The 20,132-nt window shown below is 42.4% G+C and overlaps 1 protein-coding gene and 1 pseudogene across 1 annotated transcript in view; both read right to left on the bottom strand.

Moving 5' to 3' along the window:
* FBP1 (fructose-bisphosphatase 1) overlaps positions 1-19,474 on the bottom strand; it is a 26,106-nt gene extending 6,632 nt beyond the window's left edge. The window contains exons 1-4 of the mRNA XM_006918815.3: positions 19,158-19,474; positions 8,322-8,484; positions 5,871-5,963; positions 107-247 (exon numbers count right to left, since the gene is read on the bottom strand). Of these exons, the coding sequence (XP_006918877.1) occupies positions 107-247; positions 5,871-5,963; positions 8,322-8,484; positions 19,158-19,327 (567 nt within the window). The 5' untranslated portion in view covers positions 19,328-19,474. The remainder of the gene's footprint in view (positions 1-106; positions 248-5,870; positions 5,964-8,321; positions 8,485-19,157) is intronic.
* On the bottom strand, positions 6,758-6,873 carry LOC112485413 (annotated as a pseudogene).
* Positions 19,475-20,132: the final 658 nt, after the last annotated feature.

The raw sequence follows: 20,132 nt of genomic DNA, 5'->3' as shown, positions 1-20,132 counted from the left end.
GTCTAATCGCCCACCTCTATATACCCCTGCCTATACATACACACATATAGCAGATGCTCACTCACAGCCATCAGACAGGCACCTAACCTCCCACAGGACCTCTCACCGGATCCAGCATGAAGCAGTTGACACCATTTGCCATGCCCAAGACCAACATGGTAGCACTGCCATAGAGTGCATAGCCGGCAGCCACCAGGTTCCGGCCTGGTTGCAGCGCATCCTTCTCAGAAGGCTCATCAGTAGAGTTCTAGGACAAAGGAGAAAATAAAACATATTTTCATTTTGTTTTGTGGTTCTTTTTTCCAGTTCGGCCATTAGCAAGATACATTATCAAGGTGCTTTTTCCTGATGAAATAGGGCATCTTCCCAGAGGGGCCTTCCTCCACAAATCAGTAATATCCTGATTATATTACCACAGCAGCCTTCCCACATACCCTAAATTTCCTGCATCTGGGTCTTTCTTTCCAATCAGGGCCCTTCTCCAATTTTACTAATTTGATATTCTCTCATTTCTCCATTATCACTTTCGAAAAAGAACATGCCTTCTCGCCAGCTCCCACTAATTTAATCTTATTATGGGCATCAATGTCTTTCACCTGCCTACTCCATCTTTATTTAAACAAATTAAGACTGGGCTGCAGGGCTGTGAGTCTGGTGAGGAAATCAATTTTATAAGCTCTTGTCAGTTGCAGCACATCCCCCAGCGAGCAGTGTGGTCTACATCACTCACACATCAAAGAAATTCTCAGAAATACAGGAACTCAATATCTCTCCAGGGTCATTACAGGGTAGGGTAGGTGCTTCCCATTTTTTTGACCATAAGCCACAGTAAGAAATATATTTTTCTTAACAAACCAGTATCAACACACACTCACATTCACACACAACTGCAGAAATTTAATGAAACAATACTTAAACTTAGAACATTACATGCACTCTAATCTCTTTTTGATTAAAAGCATAGCCTACTGGGTCATGTGACCCACAGTTTGCCTAATATTAAGAAAATGGCACCTAATCAATGATTGTTAACTGATAAATATCTTCTTTATTAACACTTGATTGGCTTCTTAGGTCCTCAAAACAGCCCCCAAAGAAATTTTTCAGCTTGAAAATTCTTTACTTGAATTTAAACAGAAATGAAAATGGGAAATTTCTGCCAATTTCATTTATTCCTTCCCCAACCAGATATTGCAACAGCTGAGAGTAAGTTAGGAAATCTATATCATGATGCTAGAGAAGGTCATTCCAGCCAAAACTTTCAAAGTAATTTCTTCCTATAACTTTTTTTTTTTTTTACTTCTGCCATTGCAGGGTGCTTCCTTGGATTTCTCCATAGTTGTATGGCTTATTCATCTAGATCCTAGTCAATTTTTCTTTGCTGCTGCTCCTTGTTCCCATCACAACTTTGATTTGGTCGCCAGAGGGAAGAACAGAGCCTCTATCATCTACGCCATTTTTTTCTCCTCTCCCTATAACTTTTGAAAGTGTGGTCTCGTGATTCTACAACAGAATCACTACAGATACTTATTAAAATGCATATCCTGGGGCTGTAGACTAGATCCACAGGTCAGACTTTCTAAGGTGGGTCCTGAGAATCTGCATTTTACCATTTATCATAGGTGACTCTTGCCTTGAAGTTTAAGAATTACTCATGTAAAAGGAAGAGTCACTAAAACCATTTCTCTCCATTTTTCCCCTCCATTTCCCTCTCATCTCCACTCCTCATGTTTAATAAATGGTTTTCATCTAGGTATGTGGTTGGTTGGTTGGTTGGTTGGTTGGTGGGTTAGGTTGAGTTATTTGATTTAGTTTGGTCTATATTTACAGAATAGTGCAATATAGCTAAACACAGCCTAAACACAGTATTGAAAATTTGAGTTGTTTGCCCAAATTACAAATTTTGCCAGTGTACAACCCTGAAAAAGGAATCAGCTTCCTTCAACACCAGTGACATACTGGAGGGCTCAGGCCTCTAACTATCTTCTATCACAATCACTTAACCCTGTCAGCCAGTGCAGTGCTAAATCAGTAAAAGGTAATACGTAAACAAATATGTTGAATGGAAACTACTAGAGGTTTGGAGTAATCAATTTTCCACTAAAAAAATTCCCCCAGATATTCACCTTGCCCAGAACATCCATGCCTGACTGTGGAAAAGGTGCAAGAGTAAACTTCCTTTCCCTGAAATACTGCCGCCAAGTCATCTTATCCTTTGACTTCTTTGCACAGAATAAGGAAATGGCAACACTGTCTATGAACCACATACTCAAAAGAAACAGAAAATAATGCCATCGAATCATGGATGCATAGGAATTCTTTTCTAGCCTTACCCCCTTTCCAATACAATATGTCTCTCCTCCAAATCCCCAGCAATGAATGCCTTTGCTTTAAGAGACCCATTACATTTCCATGTGGATGTTCATGGGACAATGTGCATAAAGCACTTGGCAAAACTAGAAAGCCTCTGGACCTTAACCTTCTCTAAGTATCCCAGGCCACCACCTGCTGTAGATATAGGTTTGTTTTATTCCATACCACCCCATAAGGAGTATAGGGGAAGACATCGTGGATTCTGGAGACTTGAGGTGGTAGAGAAGAAAGTGAGGCAGAAAAGGTGGGGCTGTCATGTCACCAGATGGACTTCCCTCAGAAGAGCAGCCAAACCCTCCTTGGAAGGTCTCACAGGGCATTTGGCAGAGTCACCAGAAACTCAGCCAATATCATTTACCTACTATTGCACTAGGAAACCTAGCAGAGGAAAAATATATAAGATGATGTTTCTTCCCTCAAGTTTATAATTTGCAGTAAACATAAGTTGTTTTTGCCTGGCCAGCATCTGTCACCCTTCTGCTAATAACTGCACCTAAATCTTCCTTAAGATACTGCCTCCCTTGTTCTCAGCTCCAGGGGTGGGCACATGACCCCCACCTGGCCAATCATGTCATTACATGCCTCAAACCATAGTGATTGGTTGAGGAATGGGCATGTGACCTAAGCCAAGCCAATCAGAGCTAATGAGATAGTATTCTTGTTGGAACTGTTGGAAAAGAAGCTCGAATTTTCTGCTTGAGTTGCTGAGAGCATTGGATGAGATCCTGGACCTGCTTGTAGCCATTTTGGTGGCAGAGAGGAGAGAAGCTATAAAGATGGGCAGGAAGTGTGTCCTAATTATGTGGTCTGAGTCCATGAATGCAGCTGCACCTGGAGCAGATCTAACCACTGGGCTTTCTAGTTATGTGAACCAATGATTTTTTTTCTTTCTCCCTCTCTCCCTCTCTCACACCCTCTTTCCTTCATTTCTTAAGCTGGTTTGAGTTGTGATAACTGTCCATTGGATCTTAATATATAAAACAACACTAGTAATGTTAATAGCTAACCACTTATTGAGCACTTTTCATGTGCCAGGCACTATTTTAGTGAGTTATATTTAATTTTCAGCATCTCTCCTTTATGGATAAGGAAACAAGAGGCATAGAGAGGTTACCTTGCCCAAAGTCATATAGGGCTAGTAAGTGTCAATGTCAGGAAGCTACTATTAATAGCCATTATTCTATATGGCTATTATTAATAAGTCTCCCTGTGCTCAGTTAAGAGAAGTGAATTGGATTCTAAAACTGCTAGGACACTTTTAAAACTCTGTTTTCACTTGTGGGGACTGGATATTAAAAAAAAAAAAAAAAGAGGGGAGGGGAGGACAGGAAAGCCATTTCAAACATACGAAAAATTTTAACTCAATATTTGGACAATTGTTCTAACTATGATGGTTGCCCAACATCTCAGGGAAATTCCGCCCCTTCTGGATGTCCCCAGCCAGAAGCTGAGTGACCCCTCCTACAGTGCTGCAGCAGGAACTGCATAAAACACTGGACCACATGCCCTCGGAGGTCCCCTTTGGAGCCTCTTTCCAAGCATTGAGTAAGCAAGGACTGATATTATTGCTGGTTCCAGTTACAGATGTTGTGCGCCTGACCTAGTGCCCCAGGAAGCTGAATTTTAGCCCAGAACCATCTCTGCAGAAAGCAGGAAAGGTCACTTTTGAAGCATTAGGCACATCAATGTTTATACCTTATAAGCCCTCAAATGGTTTTAAACAATCAATAAGGCTTTTGAAAACCAAATGACTTACAAGTGGTGTCACACTCATTTTTTTTTCAGTCTTTTAAGAGAATCTCTTCAGGTTTATTGAGAAGAGTGTGGAGACTTACTGTTATGTTGTAGCATCCATAATTTAAGCTGTTGTTGCAAGCCGGTTTGATTTTTTTATTAAGTAGCCAGTGATTCTCAATTATCTAGGATTTTTTTTTTCCTTCAAAGAGTCTTTTTTTGAGGGGTTGAGGTGGAGAATGGGACTGGCAAACATTCACACTGCTTTAGTTTTGGTCGTATCATTAACCAGCAGTCTTCCTTCACATGAAGACATTTGCCACAATCCTCTTTGCTATACTATAGATTTGATATTTTGCAGATTGTTGCCTACCTCCATGTCTATAACAAAAATGGCTTGTTTCATGGCATTACTTGGAAAATAGATAAATTCTTGCCTTTGCCTTTGCCTTTGTGGTATGAACATTAGAATCTTCTATTACTCAAATTGATTTTGATGTGGATCTCCCTCTCGGCCAAGACAAAAGCAAAATACACTCCAGTGATGAAAGAGAAGTGTCCCATAGTGGTCCTGCTTTACATATGTTTGGAAGAAGCTTATGTGCAATACTAGACAAGTCACTTTGAATAGTACAGTAAAAATGGGGGTCTCACTACTTAAATTATGGCCTCTGTATCCTGGGAGAGTTGTGAGGAACCTCGGCAGTCAGCTGAACCAGTTGCCTTGTCCAAGATGTAGAAACTGGCTCAGCCTCAATGGCATCTGTGAGGTTTTATTTCTAAATTAAACAAGAAAGGCTGAAGCCAAGATGACGTGTTTTAGATTTCCTACAGTTTTATGATGGGCCTGCAGGTATTCATTTTATTTTGTCTACCTACTCAAGTGCTCTTCCACCAACACAACCTGAACACGCATGCACACACATACACACTTAAAGAAAATAAGAAAGGCTCTGGAGGTAGAGTTACCTGTCCAGGTCACACAGGTGGAAAACCCAGAACAGGGATCCAGGTTACCACACTGCAGCAGTATGCAGCAAACTCTTTCCATAAATGGACAGATAACAAATATTCTAAGCTTTACCATCATACAGTCTCTATCACAACCACTTAACCCTGCCAGCGCCTCATGAAATCAGCCAAAGGCAACATGTAAAAGAATGAGTTGACCATATGCCATTAAAACTTTATTTTGTGGACAGTGAAAATTAAATTTCATATGAATGTCATAGGCCATGAAATATTATTCTTTAGATTTTTTTCAGCCATTTAAAAATGCAGAAGGATTGTTTTGCTCACAGGCCATATAAGTCAGGCAACAGGCTGGATTTGGCCCTAGGGAGGAACATAGTTTATAGACCTCTGATTTAGAGTATTTAAAGGACAATTTTGGCATATATAATCTATTGTTGTTATACTCTCACAATTCTCAATTCATATAGTATCGTCACTATAACTACCCTCTATTGTCTCTTTTATTTTTAATTTCATTTTCTATTACAAAAGAGAGCAAGATATAGTTAAAAGAGTAAAATATCTTTCTCTTCCACCCACATTTTACATTTTCTTTTAACAACTTAATGAATCTTCACTATGTAGCTAATGCTGAAAAAGTTAGAACTCAAGACATAAACCTATGTCAAACCTCACAGAGTTTCATGATATACATTCTGATTGCTTCACCAATAGTGAAACAGGGCTGGATGCTCAATCTCAACTTTCTTTTTGTTCCCAAACCAGAGACTTGATACATTACATTTTACCTTTTTGTAGATGCCAAAAATGGTTCCAATGGACACCAGGCAGTCAATGTTGGAAGATCCGTCAAGAGGATCAAAGCAGACCACATATTTCCCCTGAATAACAAAAAAGGAAATATAACTTTACTTTAAAAATAAACACATTATAATATAATAGAGAGTATACACTAAGGGGAGTAAAAAAAAATCTAGGGGAAAGTTCAAGAAATGTGAGTTCAAGAAATACTGTCATGGAAGTTATGAGTGACATACAGAGTACATATATATTCTGTATTTGGTGTGTGTGTGTGTGTGTGTGGTAAAAATTGTGTTCTTATTACTTAAATTATGGCCTCTGTATCCTAGAAGAGTTGGGAGGAACTTTGGTATATGCGTGTGTCTGTGTGTATGTGTGTGTGTGTATGTATATATACATATACATACATATATATATGTGTGTGTGTGTGTGTGTGTGTGTACATACATATATATACCAAAACATTATTAGGCAGAGAAAACACAACTTAAAATAGGAGATGTAGATGAAGATGATGAAATACAGATAAATAAGTCATAATTTCCTACATCACTGATATAAATGAATCATAATTTTGGCTTGAATTTTCTGGCAGCCAAAGGAAAAAGAGAAACAAGATTAGTAATTTATTTGCCATTATTCATAAGGAGAAAAAAAAACATAACTCCTTAGGTGAAAAGAAGACAACATTAAGATCTATAAGAAATTTCTCATGCAGCTCTCATGCAGGTCTTAAAGATGACACTTGAGGTTGCAGTACATAGAGTTCTCAACAATATCCCAACTGTAATTCCCAAAGGAAATAAACCTTTGTTGTAATGGGACTATCAATTGGAGTTTGTTTTAAAAAATTTATTATTATTATTATTATTTATGCCTACAGCACCTAGTCTTCCTAGGGGATCTCCCATCCAAGTACTAACCAGGCCCAACTCTGTTTAGCTTCCGAGATCAGACATCAGGCTTGTTCGGGGTGGCATGGCCGTAGACCATGAACCGTGGCTCCACCAGGGCACAAACCCATGACCTTCTCTGTGTAAAGCAGACATGCAAACCACTACACTATGGAACCACATCCATAAAATTCATTCTTTAAATGAGATTTTCAGTGGTTTGCTGGAGCTGGCTGCTATCAGCTATCAAGAGCTAATTGTGCACATCTCTTCTCAATTCTGCTTTCAGTGATGTCATGTTGGTAGCTTGAAATCAACTATGGGGGAGTATTTAACAGTTGATATTGGCAGTTGCTAGAAATCAGAGTTTGTTGTTTGTTTGTTTTCAAGAGAGAACAAGTTCACCAGCATACCACTGGGGTTTTTTTCATCTCCAAATTAGCTGCTTTAAGATGAAGTTTTTTAATTTTTGCATCAAATTAAGAAAATTATCTGACTCCGACCACTTGCTCTTGACAAATCACCCTAACTGATGAAAGAGAAACTGTCATCTAGAAAATGGGAACATGCCTATTATGAAGGCACATTGTAGTGAGAGAAGTTGGGCTAACTGATAGATAATATTTGCAAACAAATTTAATACACATGCCTAAAACTGCCAAGTACCTTGAGAAGCCCAGCAGAAAACAACATGAACTTTGAGTTTGACATGTAGTAATATTTTAGGAATGATGTAAAACAAACTAATCGGTTGTAGCTCCCCAAACTCTTTAAAAGGTTTAAATTGGGTATCAGGTAGCCTCTTTAAATTCATCTTCTGATTGCTGTTTTCTAGTTCTATTCCTTCATATTCCCAATTCTTCTCAAACAGGAATAGATAGTAAGCTCATATAAATGCACTTCTCATTTCAAAAGTTTTTATTATCATATGATCGTTGTTCTATAAAAGCTAGAACATTCCCTTTTATAACAATAACTTATTATTGAGCCCCTACAATGGCCCAAGTATTGTGCTAGATGTTGGGATACAGTGAAGAATATAATTCGTTCTCTGCCTCAACAAGCAATCAGAGTAATAGGACTCCAAATGGATTCCAATGCATAAATCAGTGATAGGAAGTGTAACTAGTTTAGATTGGCAGGAAAGTTGGCTGTGAAGGGTGGGAATTTGGTGGATGGAGATGAAGCAAAAAGAGGTAGTTAAAAGAAGCCAGACTTTGAAGAGCGCTGAACATGACAGTAAGAAGTTACTATAAGAAGACAGTAAGAAGTTAGTGGTAAAGATGAGTATGAGTATATATGAGTCTTTCCCATGTATTCATACATGGGAGAGATGATAAAGTCATGAACTATGGGGGCAGGTTGGACAGGGGAGAACAGTTTGCAAAATGGCAGTGAGGATGAATCTGTGAAATGACTCATGGTTCATAAGGGATCTAGAGTAATTCCTAGGAATCCAGTTTGGCTGAACAATCGGAGTCATTTATGAAGCAAGAAAGAAAAATGGTTACATTACAACCCTGAATGTTGGAAGTGCAGACCCACCCTTTTCTCAGGTTCTATGATTATGGCGTGTGTATCTTCTTCCGACACAAGAACGCAGGTTGCAAAGGATGATCGTAACACGTTAATGACCAGGTCATTGGAGAGGATATCCAGCTTCTTCACTTGATCGCCTGTCACATTGGTAGAGCCAGCAATTCCATAGCTAAAGGGGAGAAAAGTCATGAAAATATAATCTATAACCACCAGAATATGTATATGCACCTGTAAACCCACTGAAAGCAACACGTAGTGGGATTTAGAAGAAAGGAAAGAAGACACATAGTTTGGAAGAACAAGAAGGATGGCTCCTGGAGGGAAGGAAATATTGTCATTCACCTGTTTGGTACCTGTCATGGTACCTGGCACACCTTTGTGGTTAAATCTGTGTTTCTCAACTTCTTTTTTTTTTTTCACTATGACCTCTAAGAAGGCTTTTTAGATGTTTCCCCCTAATTATATTCCCCATGAAATTTTAATACTACAGGTATAGTGTATATCTGTTTACGTACTGTGTGGATATCTAGGTTTTATACACAAAAAAAGATTAATTTTTTTCACCCCCTCCCCCTAAAGAATCAATTTTTGCCCCTGAAGACATGGGTTAATCCTTAACAAATCAGTTAAGAGACATAACAAGCAAGGAAACCTTCTGGGTAGGAGGGAGCCTGAGATGTGAGTGAAGTCAAAGGAGTCTGTGGTTTTATAGCTGAAAAGATCCTAAAAGAAAAGAAATACTGACTGGTTCCGCCTCATTTTGCAGAGGCAGAAGCTTACTCTGAGGCAGCAGTGGGCTTGTCCAACGGTGGCACCCCACCATCCCTAGCAGGAGTCCTAAGGGCTGGAGGGACTGGAAAGTCTGGAGTTTCTACTTTATTTTCAAGGAACCTGCAAGTCAGTAACGGTGAAATTCCCAAAATTTGAGTAGCTTATCCAAAATGCAGCCTCATTGGTCAAAACGAGGGAAGAGGAGAGTTACCATAGCCTAGGGTTGAGTAGGAACATTGAAAGGAGGGGAAAGGTTTTAGAGGAGCAGTGCACAGAACAAGATAAGAGACTGGATGTGGGACTGAAAGAGTAGGAGTGTGGAAGTTCCCACAGAACATCTGGGAGTGGATGCGAAGGGACACAACCGCAGCCTTGGTCAGATTGCTAGGAGCACTGGCCTGGGAACTGATTGTCATGGCATCCACTGCTTCAACTCCTGAAAATGCATTTTCTCTGAAAGCAATTTGCTTGTCTCTGGCTGAACAAATCTGGGTCAACATCAGGAATTGTCTAAATCCTAGTGCCTGGTCTGGCCTGACTCTCAGGGAGGTAATTCCAGTGATCTCATGGAGCCCCTTGTCCAGTGTTTCCCAGAGATACAGGTTACAGCTGCAAATCTGATCAATCCCTTGGACTTTTACTCACAAAATAAGAGTGACATGATGAAAAGCGAAGAAGTGGGAGGAGGGCTAGAGGAATAAGACAGTTTTTTCAGTGGGAGCATGGGAATCATGCTATGTCTCTGGGCTTTTCGTTCTCATTCCTTTTTCTTATCTTAATTGTGGGACCAACATTGGTAGAAAAAAAAGGCAGCCAGATTCTTTATGGAACTGGAGGGGCTTGGCAGGGCCCACCAACTGAAATACATCTCCCTCACTGACCCCACCGGCATCAATCATCTCTCCTTCCTAGATAGATGTTTCCACAATTAAAGTCACTGATAATTCAGGAGGATAGGGACTGCTGATGGGAAGAACAAGGACTTTATGACAGACACCTGGCTCGGATCTCAGCTCTGTAAACCCCTCACCCTCTCTGAGCCTCCTTTTTGCTTGTGCCCACACAGGCAATGATACCTCATGGGACTGTTACAAGTATTGCAGGTGATAACGTATACAAAGAGCTTAGCACAGCCCTTGGTGCCTAATGTTAGTTTCCGTGTTTGCTCTCTAAAAGGAGCTCTTGTTAGGCATCTGCACATACTGTGGGAAGAATAGGGGTCTCAGAGAGCCCTCAGGCTTCATCCACCATCCTGTTGACATGGTTGTTTACCCTTTCTTTCCATGAAGATGAGGACAGGGGATATGTTTTTCACCGTGTGTCCCAGCTTTCAGCATATAGTAGTTCCTCAATAAATACTTGCTGGATGAATGAATGACATTCACTGAGGAGAGGAGAAACCTGGGCCTGAAGGAATGAGAATAGGAGTGATCAACTTCTAAGGCTGTTCCACACTTTGGAGTGCCAGAGGACAGCTATGGGGACAGCTCCATGGAGGCCTAGGAGGCTAGGGCAGAGGGACAAGGCACTCAAGGAGGCAGGCATAGGAAAGGCCTGTTTCATACTTTGGCCCACTTTCCATGTGCTCAGGTATCTCCCTCAGTAAGATGGGTGAAGGGCAGTCAGCTCCTAGAGGCCCATGTCAGTGTTCATTTATTCTGCAAACATTTATTGGGTACCAAATGTGTTCCAGAACTGTTCTGAATGCTGAGGTTATAATGTGGAACGAGACAGATGAGATCCTGGTCCTCATGGAGCTTATATTCTAGTGAGTGAGATAAACAAGAAACAAATAAGCACTTTTGGTTTAGTGAGATAATTCTGTATTGTGACTGGTGCTCTAATAATCCGGAAGATGGCAAGAGGAGAGAATTAGATAGTCAAGAAAGGTCTCACTGCAAAGGGGCCATTCAAGCTGAATGATACCTTGAATGCTTTTTATTTAAAAAAGAGAGGACATAAAACGCCTTAAAGGAGCCCAAATAAGTCCACCAGTAATGACTCCACAGAACAGCCCCTTGTCAGAAATGTATCCACAGAAAATAGAGAGTTTATTTTTCACACATTTCCAAATGGGAGGGGGTACTCTGTGCACATCTGCATAACTTTTCAAACCTTGGGGTCTGAACCTGATGCCTGGATCTAGGGAGCTCTAAAATGCAGGAAGAGGAAACCCAGAGGAGAGGCCCAGAAAGGCCAGCTCTGGTTAGTGGTGCTCCTGGGCCAGCCCCATTGGCCAAGGACATACTGATTTCCCTGTGACTGTGTCCCAAATGCAGAGCCACATCATTTGTTTAGCAGAATTGAATGGGAGTGGGAGAGTCCCTGCTAGATTGGACTATATTTTCTGAACTTGCATAATCAGCAGTTAGCCAAACAGAAGTGATAAAAGCAAGTCCAATAGCCCCAGATCATGCCGTGGGCTACAAAAGATAACAATCAGTGCCAGAGTGGCTGACTTGTCCAGCCAGGACCAACGGCTGAGTTCCTCACGGCTGATCCAGGATTCTAAGGTGGCTCCCGCCCTTGAGTCACAGAGGGTAGCACCACCTTCTTCACCAGTAACCCATCACAGACAACTGGTCACTTCTCGGGCACAGCCACCCTAAAGGGTTAGATGGTTACCATCCTCCATCCTTCCCTTTAACCTCTCCCCACCACTGAGGGTCCCTACTCTGTCATAACTAGAAATATCTTTCTCCAACTATCTTCTAATTGCTTGCAAAGCACAATAAAAAAATTTTTTAAGACAACATGGAGATAGATCATTCTGGTCTCCTCCAACTCAAATTCAAGCACTTTAGAACTTTTCTAGGATATCTTATGGTGAGGCCCAGTGTTAGGAAAGTCTGAGAAAGCACAAGAAAGTGATTCTAAAGTAGAAACAGAGTTCAAGCGAATGAGTTCCCAGACTGCCATGTCAATAGTAAGGATATCTGAGTTTATATCATGTCACCGGGTAGTCTCTGCCTTGCATCTCAGCTCATGAAGTTAGGCGCAGCTCGTGTTTCTCACACAGCCCTGCACTTCTGCTTAGCCATGACGAGTCGGGCTAGGCAACTGCTCAGTCACACTCCTCCAAGGGGCCCTTAGAAGGCAGCAAGATATCCCCAAGGGAAGTCATTTCCACGGGTCGATGAAAAGTTAGAATCAAGCAAGGCTTCCTTGACTTTGACAAAGAAAAAAAGCCTTCAGAAATATCCACAAAGAACTAATTAGCTGAAGAACACATGGAGTTTATTTGTTTTACAAGTTTTCAGAAACTCCCTTAGAAACAATAAATGTCTGCATTCTGATCAGTCATCATTCCTCAAAGGTCCCAATGGATGAATGAACAAGAGCCTTCACCATATATTCCAATGGCCACTCGGAGGAGCAGTGTAACCACCTACAGAACTGATAGCCAGCGTGGGCTTCAGCCTTTGGCCACACAGCCCTCACCTTTGATGGGCTGGTGAACCGGGGCTTGGAAAACGGGTCAACTGAGTTCTAGGCAGACTCCATGAGAGCACAGAGGGTTAGGAGGCCAGTCTGGTTTGAAAGGAGCTTCTGCACTTGCCAGTGTGGACAGGAGGAGAGGGCACCAACCACCCTTGATGGGACTTGAGCAATGCCTTTCACACATGACCTGGCTCATTCTTAGATCACTTCCCACTGTTCCACTCGCTGGGGTCAGTATCAGGCAGCCAATGAGCCTGCAGGAATGTGGGGAAACCATCATATAACCCTGTCAAAAAAGCCTTCTGGGGCCAACTGTGCTTTACAATCAATGGAGAAACAGAAACAAGTCGAAAGTTTGAAGAAATGGGTCTACCTGAGCAAGCTGTAAACCTCTAGGCTTAGCTCCTTTCCCCATCCACACAAAAAAGGAGTTAATAGCAGTTGGGCACTGATAAAACAGGGACAGGTTTGATCAGTTTTGACTGAGCCAATGACTTGATTGGACAAAGCAGCTTTCCCTTAAAGCAAGTTATCACAGAGCAGAGGGAGACATCATGGGATTTTCTCCATAGGCTGGGGCTCTAGACCACTGGGGTCCAAATCCCAGCCCCACCTGCTATATGCTAAGCAACCCCAGGCAAGTCACTTAGCATCTCTGACCTTTGGTTCATTTGTAAAATGGGAATTCAGTATGGCTACATCATAGTATATAGAGAGGGGCAGTAAATGAGTTGATATGGGTAAAGGGCTAGAGCAGAGCCTGGCAAGTGAGCAAGAGGGCCACCACTTATATAACCACGCTGGGAAGCAGGGTGGGTCCTGGCAAGAACACAGCACCAGAGATCTGGGTCCTAATTTGGCCTTTCTCTCTTACTGATTATGCATTAGGGTATCTCAGCTTCCTGATGGATTGTTTCTATTTCCAGGCTTTGTAAGGGTGAGGGCTGATCCAAGTGATGCACCTGGTTCACAGCAGCCTAACGGCAGCCATCATTGTTCTTAATGGAGTTCCCCCAGGCCTCCACTAAGTAAATGCTGGTAATGGAGTGGGGAGGGGAAACTATGACCTCTAAACCAGTTTTGCAGGCAACTTCTGGGAAGACAGCCAGTGCCAAACCGTGTCACAGGCAATTGGAAATAAAAGAAAGTGCTCAAAGTTTATATCCGACTAAAGACTTACTGGGGATATTATTTCATTTGAGATGCTTAAGATATTTCACTTCCATTTTATTCAAATTAGTTGGCTCTGCAGCCCAGGTAGATTGCTGGGGTGGAGGTGAATCATCTTGTCAGGGTTTCAGCTCCTAAGGCTGTTCTTTTTTAAACTCCTACAGACACAGAAGTTCTCTTTCTGGAGTTTGAGGAGCAAAAAATGATTTGAAAATTTGTCTGTAATATCTCTTACTTTTACTGTAAACCTCACTGAAAATCTGAAAAAGAACTACTTCATTTTAACTAGTATGATGGGGAACTCCTTAGAAGAATAAGCTGGTTTGGCCAGTATTTTTAAATCCTTAGAAATTTGGATTAAATATTAACATTGTTTTTAAATTGACATATGGTTTCTAGAATGGAATGAACCATTTCAGAGCCATAGAGTCTGTGATTTATGATTTCTGAAGCACAGCCCCAGACACAAGGACCAGAGCCAGGGCCACACTTATGGAAGAATTCTCAATAACTTCACTGATTTGCTAACTTCAGACCATTTCCTCCTGATATCAACTGGACAGCCATGACAGTGTGAAGCAGGCAGGACTTTAGACAGCACACGAAAGAATCAGGTGGGAACGTTTGTTTTCAGAACACTCAACCAAAGAAAAAGGGAGGCAGATTATTATTTAATCTTTATCACTAAAGTTCAAGTTGACACTGACTTGGTATTAATTGATTCTGAGGTAAATGACCAACCGTTCGACCTGACATGAACGTCCAAAGGTCAGATCAGAAGTACGTTGAAGGAGAGGCACTAATCAGAGCAGCTTTCAAAGGTCACAAATCCCAACCTTCGCTTGAATTCATGCCAGCCAAAATGGGCAACTAGGATAGAGTGTGGCTGGCTGTGCTTCTGATATGGAGAGGAAGTTACAATTCAGTCTTTGAAAATATGGAGAAGATAATTCAAGAAATATAAAATAAATCTGATAAAGTACCCAAAGTTTAATGTCATAAACTCTGCAAATAAATTTGAAGATAAACTCAAACATGTATTAACTGACCTGTAATTCCAAAATTAAAACTGAAATTATTTATTATTTCCTTCCATCAAAATTGGAGAACCCCATATATAAAAGCTTAACTGTTCTGAACACCACTGACCATGACAGAAGGAGGTTTCTTGTAACCAAAGTGAGGGTACAACATTGTTTTAATATATAATGCTCTAACCTGCAATATGTGTCTGTTCATATGCATGTGGACAACTACTAAGAAATGAAAAACAAAATTTTTAAAAAGTCAGTTTACAAAAAAAATCATAATCTTCAGCCTAGGAAAACAATGGTAATATTGGTACCCATTTAATGAACCCAGTTCATCCTCACACAACTCTTGAGGTTGAAAAAGACAGTTCGCTTCATCTTACAAGTGGAGAAACTGAGTCTCAGAGATGTTATATCTATCACCCAAGTCCTCACAGAAATTAAATGGCAAAGCCAGGAATTTGAGCCCAGCTCCATCTCTCTCCAAAATGTGTTCTTAAGCACAGCATGTTCCTGTTCTCTCCATCTGGTCCTGATTTCCTCCTCTTCCTCCCTGCCTCAGGGAAGAATGGACCAAAATCCAGTGACTAAATCATTAGACAGTACTTCATGCCCAGATTCCAGACTGGCAAGGCACATCCAGCTGCAGGCTGGCCCACATCTCCAACTGAATAACCTCTAACACCTCAAGTTCAGTGTTTCCAAAATGTTGGAATCATCTTCTCACCCTTCCCCAGCCTCAAAAAAGCGGCACCTCCTTTGGAATTTTGTTTTTGTTTAGTTTTGTTTTTAATGGCAGGGATCTGTTCTCAATTGCTAGGATGTGCTCTTTGAGAAGCTGCCCTTCTCACCCAATTGACACTCAGACTTCTCCCAGGGCCTCTCTCTCCTCCTTGCTAATGCTCTGGCTCTGGTTGCCACTTTCCTCACCTCTCCCCTTTTTAATTGGTATTCCCCGTGTCTTAGCTTTCTCTCTTCCAACTCTACACTTCCAGTCATATCCTTTCCAGATTAATCTCTAATCATGGCACTGCCTTACTCAAAAACCTTTACTCTCTCCCCATTGTACATCCTCTAAAATATACAGTATTTGCCTTTGCCATTTGATGCTCCCTATGTACCCACAATGCAACATCTAAACATTCCATCACATGTACACCATGCTTCAATCGAACTGAATGAGCAACTTTTCCAGAAATATTTTCCTACTTGGTACCTTTCCTCACACAACAGCCCAGCCTGAAATACTCTCTGGCCCTCAGGCTTTATGACCACCTGTTCCTTAAAGTCTTGATACTCCACAATCTTTTGCATCCATATCATATTTTGGGCACCTCTAGAAAAGCACCTTTCACAATCTCTCATGGTGTTTTATAACTAATTCTATACTTGTAGTATTTTTCCTACAGCATAAGCTTATTGTGGATGTTCAATAACATTTTGTTGAATGGAACCAATGAATTCTTCAAACAGTGATTTGGAAACAGTTATAAAGGGAAGTTGACTGAACATGCCTAAAGCAAAAGTTTAAGCCACTAGAAGGCCACTTTCTTCCAACGCTATGAAAACAGAGAAGATGGGGTACACTGAAATTTGAATTCATCGTACCCACCTGTAGGTTGCTGACTGGTCTCTCGAAAGGACAGAAGGTTGGCCAATCGTCATCTCTCCTAAGAATGGGTAGAGGAGCCAGAAGCACAGAGATAAGGCTTCAAGAACAGGTTGGCTCTAAGGCAATGGCTTCTTGCAATACTAATCTTAATTCATATCGAAAATGTAATTAATTAATAGATGAGATTTAGAGTCAGGTCAGCTTTAATTGATTTCTAAAAAATAAAGGAAGAGATGTGTGGTTTGGTGAAAAGAACCCAATATAGGCCACAGACCAGGTCATCTCATCTTCCCTGGCCTTGTGGTCCTCATATGTACAAATAGGGGTGGGATTGGGTAACTTCTGAGGCCTTAAGCTTAAAACTCTATTATTCTATGAACATCTTATTGGGAGCAAGAAAAGTGGCTAAAGAGCAACTGTTGGTTGACAGAGAGAGAGAGAGAGAGAATGAGCACTCCAGCCATGCTCTGTGCTTAAACTACTGATATCTTCTTGATGAGACTTCCATGGCTGAGCTTCATAAACTGGTTCCTGTGAGGTTCTTGCAAATCGGCAATCATCCTGTCATTCTGGGTGCATGCCCTTCTAGTGCAAGTGCTCAGCACTAACAAGCTATTTACAGGCACACTGGCTTTTTCATCCAGGACATCAAAGCCAATAATGAATGTAATTTGGAACCCTGGCTTGAGATCTTGTCTTACTGCTGCCTCCCTGACTACATGTCATACTGAGACAGCCAAACTCTTATTTTCCCACAGGAATACTTAAGTGGTTAAGTGTCTCGGTTCCAGTGCTCCTACTCAACTTCCCACATGACCAGGAATCAACACCTGTCCCACGAATACAATACTGTGTGAAATAGTCAAAGACCAGTGGAATGTGCTAACATAGGGGAAGAGGAAAATAGCTCCAGAGATGGCCATGCAGTAGAACACTAGGCAACAGTTAAAATGAAGTAGGTAGATTTATATTTCCTGACATTGAAAGATAGTTAAATATTACTAAATGATGAAAACAAACTGCAGAAGAATATGCTAAGTGTGATCCCATTTTGTTTTCTACTTACATATGGACATATGTAAATACATATCCATGTATAAACTCATGTAAGTATAAAGAAGTTGCTGAGAAAATAACCAGTAAATTATTAATGGAGGCCACCCCAGGGAATGGATAGATATGGATTTCACCTTTCTTTTTGTGTTATTTTGAGTGCCTTGAATTTTTGTCAATGAATGCAATGTATTAAGTAGTTTATAACAATAACAACAACAACATTTTTTAAACCTGATATTCATGACTACTTAGTCTAACATACACATATTACATAGCCAAAATTAGTACCCTTTGTCCAGGTCCCAGTATCACAATCACACTAAGGCCCCACTACCTGAAGTTTTTTAAAAAATGGAAAACATACAGCTTAAAGCAGATCTTGTATTTCCAAGTTTCTTTGCAGTTCTGAAAGGTATTGACACACTTTTAAAATAATACAGGAAATGACAAGCATTTTTTTTTTTTTTAAAGCTCCCTGTTCTCAAAGACAGGGAAAGCTGTGAGGCCATCTCTAATTGTTGTAAATTAAATCCGAAGTAAGATTTTAACTGAGTGTGTTTCCTAAAGCAACAGCTCCTTAGAAATGTATTATTAAGAGGGGTCATAGGTGAAATAATGAGGGAGTCACCACCTTCCTAACAGACCTGTCTTAATCCCTCTGCAGCCAGGCCTATCCCTGATTGACATCTGAAAATAAATATAACCATACACTCCTTTCTTAAGTCAGCTCCATTGACCCATGCTATGGGATCAGAGCCAAAAAAGGAAGCCAGGTTGCAGGAGTTATAATCTTTCAGATCAGCTATGAGCATCATGCACAATTTTTATAGTGTCCTTGAGTGTAGGAAATGTTAGAAAGGAGTGGGGGCAATCTGAAAATCCAGGTACCCTTCAACTTAAATGAAGACCAGATAAATGTAAAATGCTTGTGCACACCAGAATAAACCAAAGGGTATTTGTGTTACTTACAAAAGCCTCATAAGAAGGTGCCCTTTGAACCCCCATGTCCTGTGATTCCTCTGCTATATACAGGGTGATCTGCAGACCAGCAGCACAGGCACCACCTACCACAGAAGAATTCCTTAGAATGCAGAGTCTCAGGCCCCACCCCAGACCTACTGCACCCTTTGCACACTGCATTACTGCTCCTGAGAGATCTGGGCTTGCAGGCTTCCTTCCAGCCTGCCTGGAGGTTCCCTGGCTCTTAACAGGACTTAATTTAGGCTCAAGGAGATAACTGGATTACAAACCCTACATGGACCCCAATTCCATAGGACGTGAAGGAGGCCAAAGAAGAGAAAGAAAAGAAGGCACCGTGCCAGCACTGTCCTGTATGAGGCTAGGATGTGCATGACCAGCGGGCCAGGGGCCCATCCTGCCAGCCAGTTTCACCAGGAGGAGACTGAAAGAGGTGCCAAGGCAAGCTGCTCAGCGCAGGGGAGAGGACTGCAGGATGAAGGCAGGTGTAGACAGGAAGACAGGACCCCTAGGCCGGCACTTCCAAGTTCAAAGGAGGGGGAACCAGGGCTTGAGTGCAGCTGGGCTAACCTGTGAAAGAGGGAGAGCGGGAGAGAAGGAGGGAGGGTAAGACAGACACAGTCACAGACAGGAACAGACAGAGAGAAAGAGACAGAGACTGACTCTCAACTGTCACACGGACAGGCTGACAGCAAGAGTGCCAGAGGACCAGACACCAGACCGCCAAGCACATCCCCAGCCAGACAAACAGGTCGCGGGCTGGCGACCTGAGGCCTGACTCACAGGTTCGCGATGCCCGCCTTGCGCACGGCGGTGGAGATGGCTTTGACCGCGGTGCAGAGCGAGTTGAGCAGCTGGGTCATCTCGCCGGTGCCGCGAGCCTTCCTGCCCTCCTCCATGACGAAGCGGGTCAGGGTAACGATATTCGTATCGAAGGCCGCCCGGTCCGTCATGCTGGAGCCGGAATGCTGCGTGCTGGGAGACAGGTGTGGTGGACAGGGACGCGGCAGGACACGGTGGGTACGCGGCGGAAGGATGGACCGCAGCCGTCGAGTGTCTGCACCGCTTGGAGCGTTAACTGGTCCAAGACAAGTCCCCGCCAGTGTGTCCTATAGGGGCCAGGTCACCGTCCCCGCCCCGGGAACACCTCCGCGCCCGGCCCCGCCCCCTCCAACTGGCTCCGCGCCCGCTCCATTCTCCGTGACGTCCGCGTATTTGTCTCATCTCCTTTCCTCCACCATCTTCGCTGTCTCCACCCCCGGCCCCCGCCGCCACCTCCACTTCCTCTACTATCCCCCCGCCAGCCTCCGCTCCCGCTGAGGACTGCCACTGGCATTGTGGAGCATTCCTCTGGGCCACCTGCATTATCACCTTCAGTCCCTGCAACGGCCTGGCAGGAAGATGTGGTCATGATTTCACATCCAACATAAAATGGAAGTTCGGAAGATTATGCTTTAACTGCTCTGTGTAGCACAGCGGGGCACCGCAAAGGCTCTGACAGCTGCAGTTTCCTCCTCCACGGTCGCCGCCTGCCCGCTCCTACCCGCCCTCTGTCCACCTTTGCTTGACCTGTCAACTGGCTTTTCCGGCCAACCTCAGAAGAGGATTTCCCTGTCCCTCACCTGTCTGGTGGTCTATGTCTGGATCTTTAGTTAAGGCCTCTTCTTCTCAAGATTCCTGTAATTCCAGAGCCATTGGAGACCTTAGTTTCCCAAATCTGCGTTTTGCAGAGAAAACAGTGGCAGACATAGGGAAGTG

The sequence above is a fragment of the Pteropus alecto genome, unplaced genomic scaffold, assembly GCF_000325575.1.
Source record: "Pteropus alecto unplaced genomic scaffold, ASM32557v1 scaffold138, whole genome shotgun sequence".
NCBI classification, from domain to species: Eukaryota; Metazoa; Chordata; class Mammalia; order Chiroptera; family Pteropodidae; genus Pteropus; species Pteropus alecto.
Note: the sequence above shows the minus strand (reverse complement) of the source record. Positions and strands in the feature narration are given on the sequence as shown.